The sequence below is a fragment of the Anarhichas minor genome, unplaced genomic scaffold (assembly GCF_050575085.1).
Source record: "Anarhichas minor isolate MPS153535 unplaced genomic scaffold, ASM5057508v1 ptg000030l, whole genome shotgun sequence".
In the NCBI taxonomy this organism is placed as follows: Eukaryota; Metazoa; Chordata; class Actinopteri; order Perciformes; family Anarhichadidae; genus Anarhichas; species Anarhichas minor.
In genome coordinates, this window is record NW_027466476.1 from 1572867 (window position 1) to 1585180 (window position 12314).

Below are 12314 nucleotides of genomic sequence, written 5' to 3' on the forward strand. Positions count from 1 at the left end.
CATGTGGGAGCTAAAAACCCCACTGACTCACCCACATGGTCGGTAGGTGAAGACAATATAGCTTTCTTCCTGCGTCCTCTCAATAAAGGTCACACAGGTGTGCTTCTCCCAGTGCCGCATGGCTTGGCGGAATATTGCCCGCTGGCTGCCTGAATAGGACGAAAGAGAAGGTGAGATCAGTGGAGCTGACAAAAACACACACACACACACACACACACACACACACACACACACACACACACACACACACACACACACACACACACACACACACACACACACACACACACACACACACACACACACACACACACACACACACACACACACAATAGAAAAGGGGAGCTGAATAGAAACGGCGACAGCTGGAAACAGCTTCAAGACGTAGAGTTGAATAGAGAGTTACTGGAAATTAAGTCATGTGACATCTTAATGTAAACCTTTAGACTTTAATTAATGTTTCATAATTGCGTATCAATCACGTAAACATTGCATTACTTATTTTGCCTTTGAACAATTACCCGGACTAGATGACACATTACATCAGTGCATTTCTTTATTTCTTTACTCATTTGGAGGAATTCTCAGTTCAAGATTATTTTTCATGTACGTGAATACATTCTTGGTTAAAAAAGGACGAGTAAATCGTTGTTACTTACCACTAAAGTTTCCGCTGATGACATAGGGGATAACACCTTCAGGCCAAACACGTTCAGGTCTGGAGGTGGCAGCCCTTTTCCTGCGGAGTGAACCTCGGCTATTTTGGCTTCTCTGGTTGGTTGATCCTTAAGATTTCAAACAAAGACAACAGAAACAAATTATATTTCTGGGTCGGACATTTTTATAAAGAGCAAATATACTTTACCCTTAAATAGTTCCTCAGATGACAAAAGAGACTTTTATCCTAAAACTACAGGACATTGTTTCAAGGTTTGATGCCATTCAGAATTCCATTATAATTTATCATTTCTAAAATTACATTGACGCCCTTAAAGAGACGTTTCTTCAAATAACATTGTCTTCTCATTTTTGCACAAATGGATTTTCTTGAAGCTCAATTATTTCTTCTTCCAAATTAATTTCCCCATTTCAATGTCACTCAAACGCACATAAATGCAGAGTAACCATGGAGACTAAGCTCCCAGCTAAACCTGGTGATAATAATAACGTCCACATGTGAACCACACAGAGCACAATCTGTACTTCACTGCACTGCAGAACATTAAAGCAAATGGAACTGCTATCATCTGGTACAAACCCATTTTACAGAAATTGTTTGAACTCAAGAAAAATTAAAGGCGAGTGCGTATACACGTTTCTTTGTTGGTTTTCAATTGACTGACTTAAAGATGCAGTTTTGTGGCAACAGATCCAGTGTTGTTAATTGGCATTTTATGTTTGACATTGGGTCATTAGGACAACAAATTAACTCATCTAAAAAGGCAAACGTGTCACACTGACGTGTTCTCATTATGTCAATGTCAAAAAACAATGTTGACGTTAATTCTAGAACATTTATTAAGGATTGCATTACATCAGGAAGTAAAGTGACGCTTCTAAGTGTTATTTCCTGTCGCAACTTAAAAAAGAAGAAGGAAAGATGGTGAAATACAGAGTTGCACATCATCATCGGGGTTGTTTTCTTGTGATTTTACCCACATCCAGGTTTTATAATTTTGAAGAATTTGTGGCCTTTGAAGGAAATAAAATCTGACTTTTGAATATGCATTATGACATCATTGATCAAAAATATACCCTGTTAAAAAGTTGACTCCTTTCCTTATAAGGAGGAACAGTAAGTGTGTGTAGCATTAAAAAACTTCAGAAGTCTGATGATTAAGGCAGAGAACTCCTGACCTTTAGATACAGTTCACGTAGTGCAGGAATTTAATGGGTGTGTTGGGAAGAAGTCATGATTTTGAGCTACACAATTAACATTCATATAAAAAGAATATGTGCTCTTGTACCTTTATATTTGTTCTTTCTATATTTTTTCCATTTGATGAAAATGTTAATAAATAGATGAAGTTGATGTGCTGAAGAGGGTTGGGACACTGCAGGTTTCTGTCCACATGAAGACTCAGTTTCTCACATTTGGGTTGAATCTGTTTCAGCTGTGGAACCCTCCATTGTCCCTGGTTCGGGGGTTAATAAATGATGAATCATTTTTAAATAATAAATTAACATATTGACCTTTATCCAATGAGGAGCTTTATGCGATCGCTGCAGAAACATGTTTCTTGCACAACTTCCCCTGCTTTAGTGCCACATATGTGAAATAGTCTGACGAGGACAAAACTCCAGCAACACTTGTGGCATAAAGAACAACTTTATTATGAGACGTCATCTGGAGAACCCTGACGAAGGCCACGGGCCTAAAGAATTCGATCTCACAATAAAGTTGTTCTTTATACAATAAGCATCTCTGTAGAAACAAAGTACATGTACATCTGGTTTGAGTACATCCTGCCCATGGACTGTTATTCCATAACAATACTTGAAGCCGTGCGACTACGAGTCCTCGTCTTTTCAAAGTAAATGTGATTAAAATGTGAGCCCCAGTTTGCACAGCTTTTTAAAATTTGCTAGAACAATGTGTTCTGTCGAATTTCAGTCTGCAAGAGTAAATCTTAGCAGCCTGGTGAGATCAATTAGCACGAACACTTGTGCACGTGTTGAGGAGAAGTCTGATAACAGCCAAATCTGCTCGGTTAGCTGATAAGAAATAGTGCTGGGGAGACGAAACTTGAGGAAGATGTGTTAATTACAATAATATGATCAAATCTACCACCTTCGTTTATAGTTAGGCAGGGAGGACTTTAGGTCAGAGGTTTTATTGGTTGTTATTCTGATCATGTTCTTTATGCTCTTTATGATTATGTTGGTGAGACAACAAGGGCTGAAAAATAAGAGTTGGGATCCTGTGAAGAGATACGACCACACCTGTAGAAAAGCAGGTTCATGATTCATTATGAGGTTTAAGTTCATAGTCCAGTGAGGTGAAGTGACAGCATTGAGAAGGTTTTGAATCCAAACATTTTATTAATTGACACTGTATGGAAAAAATAAAAAATAAAGTTATGATTCTTGTTTCCTGAAATAAGGATAGCGTGTTTAATAATAAACGATTTAAATGATTTGCATCCACTAACAGTTAATCATGAAAGAGTGGGTGTAGAATGTTAAAGGAAGATCATTTTACTGCAAATTTTTGTACTGATTTGTTAAAAAAAAAGTTAATTAACCTTAAAGATACTTAAATTGTTCATTCCTAATTATACAATAGATGACTGAAACGTTCCACTCTTGGGAGTATTATTGACTGGATTTAAGAGGACCTCTGCGGTCGCCTAATGTGGTAGATACAATAATGTATAAAAGGTTGCCTTGAATACTAATTAGGATTCACACCTGTTTAAGGTGACCTGTTGTATATACTGAAGTGACAGATTGTCTGTGCGGGATCGTAAAGAACAGTCTTATGCAACTGCACTGATAGTGATTTTCATTTTTAACACTATTACACAACTATTAGATGTGCAGTGACTAACCTGCTCAAGTGGACAAATTGATATTTAGAGATGAGTGTACATACAGTTTGTCCCTGTTGCAGTCCAAAGCCATGTGTCTCCACTTAACTCTCTGCCTCAGAGGTCACCACTTAGTCTATCAATCAATATTGCCCAATGGATATTTTGAGAGCAGTTGAAACATATTTTAATCCTGCAAAATGTTTCCTTTCCTCAGCATGCTCATCTATAATGAAAGACAGCAAGCTATCACTATTCAAGCGCTAACAGCAACACGGACAGACTTGTTGGTTCGTGTTCACCTGTAGTTTATAGGATTGGGATGCTTGTTGGTCCCGGCTGACTTACAGCTGTTGCTTAAATACTGGTTGTTGTGTTTTTAAGAGCAACATTTAGGCTGACAAAGCCTTTCAATTGCTCACGAACATGGTTATACAAGTGTAGCAATGTGTAGTGATAACAGGAAGGTTGTAGGCATTTAAAGACAGCTCATGAAAGACACAAAGCTGCTATCCGACAGGTGCTGCTGCCGACTCTGGAGAGTGAACCGTGTTCATTTCGGGTGTTTTGTTGCAATTATATTTAATCTAGAGTGCCAATTGAAAAACACTTTAAACACTCCAACAAGGGACTTCCACCTCAAGTTGTAATTTTTGAATTTGTGGTTTACGTCGTTGTTACCTGTGTCTGTATTATTAACGATCTGGACGGTTCTCTGCGCCAAATCGATTATTCTGTCCACTTTAAAGAACCGCAGGTCCTCCTCGTCAAGGGCGATGTCTCCCAGAAAGGCAACTGAAACAGACAGAGATAGCACATGTCAGACGGACTGCAAGGCAATTGCACAATATGGAGCACAAGTCTGAGCCGCCAAGTTGCCTCAAGCCTTTCCTGCTGCTCAGACAGAGTAGGCTGCGTGGAGGCCCAGTCAAAGCACTCGTGGAAGGCCTAGAGCAAGTAACACAAATATATAAACACATCATTCCTTTCTCCTTGTCCCTAATCTGTTTACCCTTTCCTTGCAGAAATAGAGTTGGGAAACAGCAGTGTGTCTGTTTGGATAACAGGAAGGCCGGCTTGTCTGGACTCCAAATTATAGGATAGAAATGTAAGCAGCGTATTGCACATGGCTGGTGAAGGTTCATGCAATGAAGAGAGAGTATGAACTCAGAAACCTGACCGTTGACATGAGTAATTGAGCCAAGTTAAATTCAGATGTTACCAACGACGATTACCACACGGTGTGCTTTGGCGTTGGCGAATAGTTAATGAGAGCTAGCAGATATGATACAGTGAGACACTGACACTGTCTCAATGGAGTAATATGGGGCACCTTGAACAAGTAATAGCTCTTTAATGAGGCCAAGGAGAGAGAAAAATAACCAAACAGTCCCACTCTATGAGGAATGCGCTTTATGGGATTCCTACTAAATGCCCCATTTCTTTGGAGGATAAGCTAGGAGTCCTCTCCGCAGAGACAGGGCGCTCACTTTTACAGGCTTTTAACACCAGCACGTCTCTAGAATTTATGGCCCCGGCTTGTATGCAGGCGTTTTTGGGGGGGGGGGGGGGGGGGGGGGGGTGTAGGGAGGCGATGAAGGTTTCAGGAGAAGCAGAGGGCGGAGAGAAGTGCAAAGGGGTGTCACTGTAATCCCTATCTGAACAGGAGATGACAACGACAGGGGAAGGGAAGGGAAGAGAGGAAGAAGGCATATCCTCTCGGCCCACACCGCAGCTCTGAATAGGAAGGGCAGATGAGGAGCAGCAAGAAAATGACAGCCCTCTGCATGTGTGCTTGGAGGTTAGTGTGGTGGAGGGGAGACCAACCCAGAGGAGTAAGAAGCTGGGAGAACCACTGAGTTCAGTGGAGTGATTAACGGTAGAAGTTTGAATCTGCAAATCCTCAATGTGTCACCCTGATAAAAGCTCCCGTAACTGTTAAAGAAAATAAACTTTTTTTGTAATCTAGTTTCAAGGCAGCTTTATTTTTCCTTCTAGAACACAACCAAAACATCTACGGGAAAGCTCTTTTATCTCCTGCACTCTTCCAACAGTTTGACAGAGGAATGAGACAAGAGAGAAAGGGAAGAAGAGCACAATAGAAGCGAAGTAAAAAAGAACACTTGGCTCACGCCTCTCTTTACTAGTAGAGTATTATTGAAACAATGTGGAGCGGGCTTTGGTAGATACAGGCCAGTCTTCCACCCTGCAGGACGTAGAGGATGCACAGCAGCATTGCTGTGTTTGGGATTAGAGGCTAATGACAGCAATAAGAAAAAAGGTGCAGATCACAGCCGGCAAGACAGGGCACGCACAGAGGACAGGTTTAAATTCCACAGGTCAAAGGGTTCCTCTAATTTGTGCTCTCGTAAAGAAAACTAATTCACTCCAACCAAATCCCTGAGACATAAGCACTACTCACAATCAGCACTCATACGGATAGGAAGAAGCTACCAGATGAAACGGCTTATTGCGCAGTACATTACATATACAAGGAACTTGGCTTGGTGATTTGGTGCGTAACAATAAACATAGTGCAATATTAAAAGACATAATTCAAAAATAGAAAATTACAATAAAATATGATAAACAAACCAACAAATAAAGAGTAAGTTAAGACAAGTATGTTAGATGCCACGCAGTATAGATGGATAGGCTGACTGCAGGGGGACATTTTTCTCTTTTTTCTTCACATTTTTATTTGATTCCTGGAACTGACTGAGCGCTGAAAAGAACAGACAGTATTTAATTCCAAGTTGCTGCCATATAAGGCCTTAGGCACTGAGAAACAGTATCCAAAACAATTCTATGAAACTCTTTTTCACTCTGGTTTGACTGAGGAAAATTAAACAAACAATGGGAGGACGTTTCTTTTCACATACAGTGTCGACTGGCGTCATATTAGCAGTGATATGTGCAGGCTGTGACCAAATAACGAGGAGCAGGCTTTCTCCCAGCCCCATGAGGTTCACAGAGGGCTGCGCTCCCTGCCAAATCATCCACCTCCGTGCCGGAGACAGGCCGGTTAATCCGCAGTGTCATTGTTCTCAGACAACAGTGGAGATTGAAGTGAGCAAATGCACGGCCCGGCGGCATTAGGACTCATTTCCCCCGGGCACAGCAGTCGTCCTGGAGACGCTGTTTCAGGTTTATGGAAAGACTCTCAGGGATTGTGAATTAATCCCCTTGTCTCCTGGCTTTAATTATCCACAGAGGCACGGTTTTAGGGAATCTATTGTACACAACTCTAGGCTGGGATTGAGGACAGGCTATGGAGAAAGGTGATAAACTCATCCAGATACATGGTATGAGGTACAAACACATAAAGTGTTGTACTGAAGATTAAAAGCCACAGGATGTGGCAGATGGCAATGGATCACCGTACAGTACAGTGATGCATCTGTTTCCAAACATTATCCATTACCTAAATCACAACAGCTGCAGCTGTAATACTAATATCTATGCAGAATCGTTAGGTAATAGTAGTAGGGTTTTTTTAGCTGATGTTCTAGATTAGATGTCCCTTTTATATTCAGAGAAGACAACAAAAAAGTAGGCATTTAAGTTGAAATGCAAATATCGTATATATTTCTCAAACGAATGAGACTAAATATAAGACAGAGACCTTTGATGAAATGTTAATTGAACATATTTGATGTGTGATAAAGACCATTGGATTTTTTTAGTTAAGCTAAACCTTCAAAATCCTTCTCATCTCAGACTGCCCCCCCTACAATCAGCGCATCCAGTCAGATTATACATGAGATCTTAATCAAATTAATCCCATTGATTCCTGTAATGCCCTCCCCTCGATTTCTGCCGTGTCAAATACTCCAGGACTATTCCCATAAATCTCCTTCCGTGAACACCAGGCCGCGACATCTGCCACTGAAAACTGCACAAACATCAATACTAAGCCCATACAGACACTAATGCCAGCCTATATTTAGAAGGCCAACTCCACTGAGAGGCCACGTTTTACTCCTCGCTGTGTTTATAGAGATGTTTAGACAGTCTTCCCCGAGACAAGACCTACTGAGGAGGGATGAGAAAGCCCGGAATGCATCACAATACCCTGACACCGCCTTTCACAGCCTTGGTAACAAACGCTGCATTTGAATTCAAATAGAGGCCAATAGTGTATTGCATTAAGGTGATAACCATCTGATGACAGTGAGTATCACTTTTTCTGCTTAGAGGAGAGATTGAGGCAAATGTCTCGAGCTACAGCCCGAGAGTAATTATTTTCCTTTAAAAGTGTGAAGTCTCATCAAAGCCACAGCTGAGATCAAGACCGAGTTACTGTCACCCACACTGCAGCTTCAATCTTATTGGCGAAATGAGAGTGCGGCTTCAGCTGCAAAGGGCACACAGCAAGATACCTACCTCCCCTTTAAATTTCACACTCCATCAAGCCCATTAGCAGATTGGATTCTCCAGCTCAACCCTGCCAGTGATTACTGATATACCGTACTGTCAGTCGAACCCCCTCTAATCACTCAGTGTCAACGATACACAGCATTTAAACTCGGATGAATAATTCATCGCCACACTGCAGGGATTTTCACCTTTGACACAAAAAAAAAAAAAAAAAAAAAAAAAAAAAAAAAAAACTTATTTTGACCATCCATACTTCATATTTCTAACACATACTCATGCAGTCTGGTGTGAGGAAAGAACAGATGTCCAAAGCAAAGTGTAAACAGGTCTGTGGATTAACTAAATCTGGAAGATTCTTCAACACTTTCCATAAACGTTAGCTATTGACCACAGGTCGAGGGAACAGAGAAACAATTCTTCCAGAAGAACAGCAACGTAGCGCTGGGTAATTATTTAGAAAAAACCCAAACTGTGAATAATGAAGAAGTGACTGTTAAGCTGCTCATTATAGTAGGCTAATTGGGCATCATTCAAGCCATTTAAATGAGCTCTCACAAGCATTTGTTGTTACTTAGGCTCCGGACCCCAGACTTGGTATTAATGTAATGCAAGATTAGTTATTACTTAGCTCCGACGACAAACATATTGTTCCAACTAATGCACCGAGATCGTGCCAATAGATCGGTTCCCTAATCACCTGAACCCTGCAGAGAGGGAAGCGGCCGGGGTCCTGTAATGTAAAAAAAAAAAAAAAAAAACACCCAGTGTGAGCTCCGCTATGCAGCCTGCATTCCATGATAAAAGAAAAGCATCTGCTTAAGTGTTGCTTAAAGGCCCAATCATGAACAGACGTCACAAACTCATTGCCAGAGCAGGTTTAAGGGACCGAGCTGTGTAACAACGGTCATCTGTTTTGAGCGGCTGCCATTTTCAGACACTCGCATAAACAAAACCCAAAGAAACAAATAAAACCAAACGTTACAATTTTGTGAAAGGAGGGATTTCACAAAAAAACCTGATCGAAACAACTTACTGGTCTGGGTCATTTTTAGCAGAAGATTGTTTTACATCTTAACATCATATCATAAATACATCATGCTACACAAGTGTCGTCTTATGATCACAGAGGCTTTTAACTGAGTGACACTTCAGTGAATAATAAACAGGCTTATAGGTAAAAGCTCTAAAACATTGTTATCAAAAAGAATCCAGCTGCCGTATTTTAAATGGCCACATCACATATCAAGTGGAAGGAAAAACACAGGTCGCCGTTGACCGAAACAAAAATATTCAGAGGCAGAAAGCCCCCCCGAGCTCGTGAATGGCCTGCACTCACCTCACCTGAGCTGGTGTGGCAGCATGCGGCTGTCCTGCCCTCCAGCCGTGCTTTCCCTTTGGCACGAGGTGAATGACCTACAGTCTGTGTTAAGTGTTTGAGCCAGTCACAGGAGAGAGCTGGTGCCCAGATAGACCAGAAAACCACCGGATAAGAGAGGACAAGAGCACAGGAGCTCAAAAGCATGTCTTCAAAACAACAGGATGGGACAGACGCGCCACGCAGCCACAGTCTTTAGTAGATTAAGATGTTTTCTTCATAATTGAATGCATACGTACACGTCAAACCAGTCACTGTTTTCATGATTATCATTCCAGCAGAGCAGACAATGAGCGTGACTGCTTCTCATCCATTTTTCATTTTGAAAATGAGTGGATCTAATCCCAGAGGCTTGTTAGAGTTTTAAATTACTTCCTGGGATGCTGCCAAGTTTGGAGTTCTGCAAACTAAGGAATTTTCCACTGGTTAACTTCCTAAATAGATGGCATTACTTCAGTGTTATTGCACTGCTCGCTTCCATCCATGCACATTTCTATTATGTCTGGTGTAGTGATGAGTTGTTTAATCCTTTGTCAATTTCAACATTTTTGAGGGATTCTGTTGGCGTAGCTGAGGAGGATGGAACACACGCACTGTGACAAGAAATGAAGAACTTAATCAATGCATTTTAAATAATATGAATAAATAATTTAATTGAATGACATGGCCTCCACTTGGTCAATTCGCCAACTGACCAGCCATCACAAATTAACATCTTATATGTCCTGACGGCATTCACTTTCAACAGGAAAACAATTTGGTAAAAATCCTGACATCGAAGAAGAGTGTTAACCAAGGACAGCCAGACAGAGGACAAGAAAGAAGTGCACTCCTCACAGAACATTACTGCAGTAGACGCTGTAAGCAGTTTCCTGGGCGGAAGCAGCAACATGACATAAAAATGCTGACCCTGAGGCCACAGAGAGCGATCAAATTGACTCAGTGTAGTGATGTGCTTTAAAAATCAGGGGGGAAAAAGAGAGTAAATCAATAATCCAAGAGTTGTGATCTACTAGTATCGAGTTGACTACGGTGACAAATGTTGTCTCTGGTATCAACTGAGTGAGGAGTAAAAGAGAGAGCTGAGATGTTGGACATGTTGCTGCTTTGTAGGAAGGAGAAAGGCAGGTATAGGTGTTTGAAGAGCTGGAGACAGCGAGGGTTAAGAGAGTGGGAGTTTGTACTCGAGGCCGTCTCCAAACCACCTGTCCGCAGATGTGCCCAGAGGAAACCATAAACAAAAGTGTACTCAATCCAAATGACTCTTAAAACTGGATTACTAATAATGATAACATCCTCAACAAACAAGACAAACGCTGATCCTGAAGTGGGAATGTCCCCGATGAGGCACAAACACAGCATCATTGACCCTTGGTTAGTTTACCTTTCAGTCTAAAGGAGTCATCTGAACACTATGTCCATTTATCTATGCTAGTGATGCAAAACAATCTGGTATGACCACTTGAATGACTCAAATTAAACAGTGACGCAAAAGGAAGCAACCTCGTCACTGCCGTGAACATGGTTCATCTGCAGCCGGACATGTTAATGTAAAGCCACATCACAGTCTCCCTCGCCACTTACTCTTCTTGTTCTCGGGGGAAAGATGAAGAAAACAGATAGGTAGGTAGCTGAGAGTTGGGAGATTGCATTGTGTTTTTACAACTGACAGCCACATCTGAAATTGTCAAATTTGTAAGCACTTCCCGGACTTTAGAGGTCATTTTGAGTGAAGCCAACTCTCTGTATCTGTAACCTGAATACTTTCACCAGATGGAAAACACAATCTGTTCAAACTCCCCCAAAGGGATTTGGCAAGACAGTGAGTTCACAGTACACACACACACACATGCATACAGACACACATATGCACACACACACAAAAGTCACAATGATAAGTCAGATATGCTTTTGCCAGAGAATTGTATATATAAAAAAAAAAAAAATGCAGACATATTTATACGTTGAGTCATAAGACAACATAATTATGTGTGCATCATTTCTAAGCTCCACTGTACTTTCCTCTCTCCCCTCCTCCACTTTGTTTTAGTGGCCGCGAGAACAGTGGAAAAAAAGCACTATTTGTTCAGTGACAAAAACCCAAACAGAAAGGGAGCAGAAAAAGTCTAAAAATCAAAGTGGAGAAATCCTTCCTTTACCCAACAATATAACAGCACACCGCCTGCAGCAGAGAGCATGATCACTTTTTAAAAAATTGTATTTTGCCGCAAACAGCAGACTGTAACTTTTCAACAAGCAAGTAAAGCAAAACTTTTCAAGTCTCGAGAAATGTATCCAGACACTCATCATTTTTATTTTCATTCTTTCAACCCTTTGCAGCCGCTCTGCGACCTGGGTTATCCAAGGCGACTCAGCGGTGTGTGTGTGCTTCAAATGTTTCAAACTGCAGAAACTATGTCACTCAGTACAAAACAAATGCACATAATGTTCTCTCAAGCCTTTTAAAAACTACGTCCACTACTGTCATCTCTCCAAACGCGTTTTTTCTAGCCGATATGTGCAAGCTCCGCAAAACAGATTCGTGGCATGTTTCTACTTCCACATCAAAGGTGAATCACAGCGTAGCTTCTACAAAAAAAAAAAAAAAAAGGGGGGGAAATCTCACCAGCTTTACAGGGATCCTTGTAGTCGATCGTCTCTGATGTGGCACCGGACTCCACATAGTAGCCTGGGTCAATCGCCTCCAAACCGATCGCCAATACCACGCCGAGACAGGATAGAAGACACAAACATCTCGCCGTGAGATCCATTATTGTGGAGGGGGAGACGGCGAAAGGCGAGGGATAAAGGTGAAGGCAGAGAGGGGGACAGAGGGAAAGAGAGAGAGAGACAGAAGAATGAGTGAGAGAAAGAGAGAGAGAGAAAGAGAGAGAGAGAAAATGGGAGGTTTTTTTGGGGGGAAATTAGATCCCTCTGGAGGGCGGGTTTTAAATCCAGCCTCTCTCCGGTGTGTTCTTGGCTCTGGGGGCAGTGATTCCTCTTCTCCAGCCAGAGCTTCGGACGAGTGC

General features: G+C 41.5%; 1 protein-coding gene across 2 annotated transcripts in view; it reads right to left on the reverse strand.

Moving 5' to 3' along the window:
- Nucleotides 1-12056, reverse strand: part of bmp1a (bone morphogenetic protein 1a) — a 29538-nt gene extending 17482 nt beyond the window's left edge. Inside the window, exons 1-4 of one of the 2 annotated variants that reach the window (XM_076104817.1) lie at nucleotides 11912-12056; nucleotides 4212-4325; nucleotides 660-785; nucleotides 32-149 (exon numbers count right to left, since the gene is read on the reverse strand). In XM_076104817.1, coding sequence (XP_075960932.1) covers nucleotides 32-149; nucleotides 660-785; nucleotides 4212-4325; nucleotides 11912-12056 — 503 coding nt within the window. Of the gene's footprint in view, nucleotides 1-31; nucleotides 150-659; nucleotides 786-4211; nucleotides 4326-9251; nucleotides 9891-11911 lie in introns of those variants that run through there. The other variant, XM_076104818.1, reaches the window with a different exon arrangement.
- Between the last annotated feature and the right edge of the window lie 258 nt (nucleotides 12057-12314).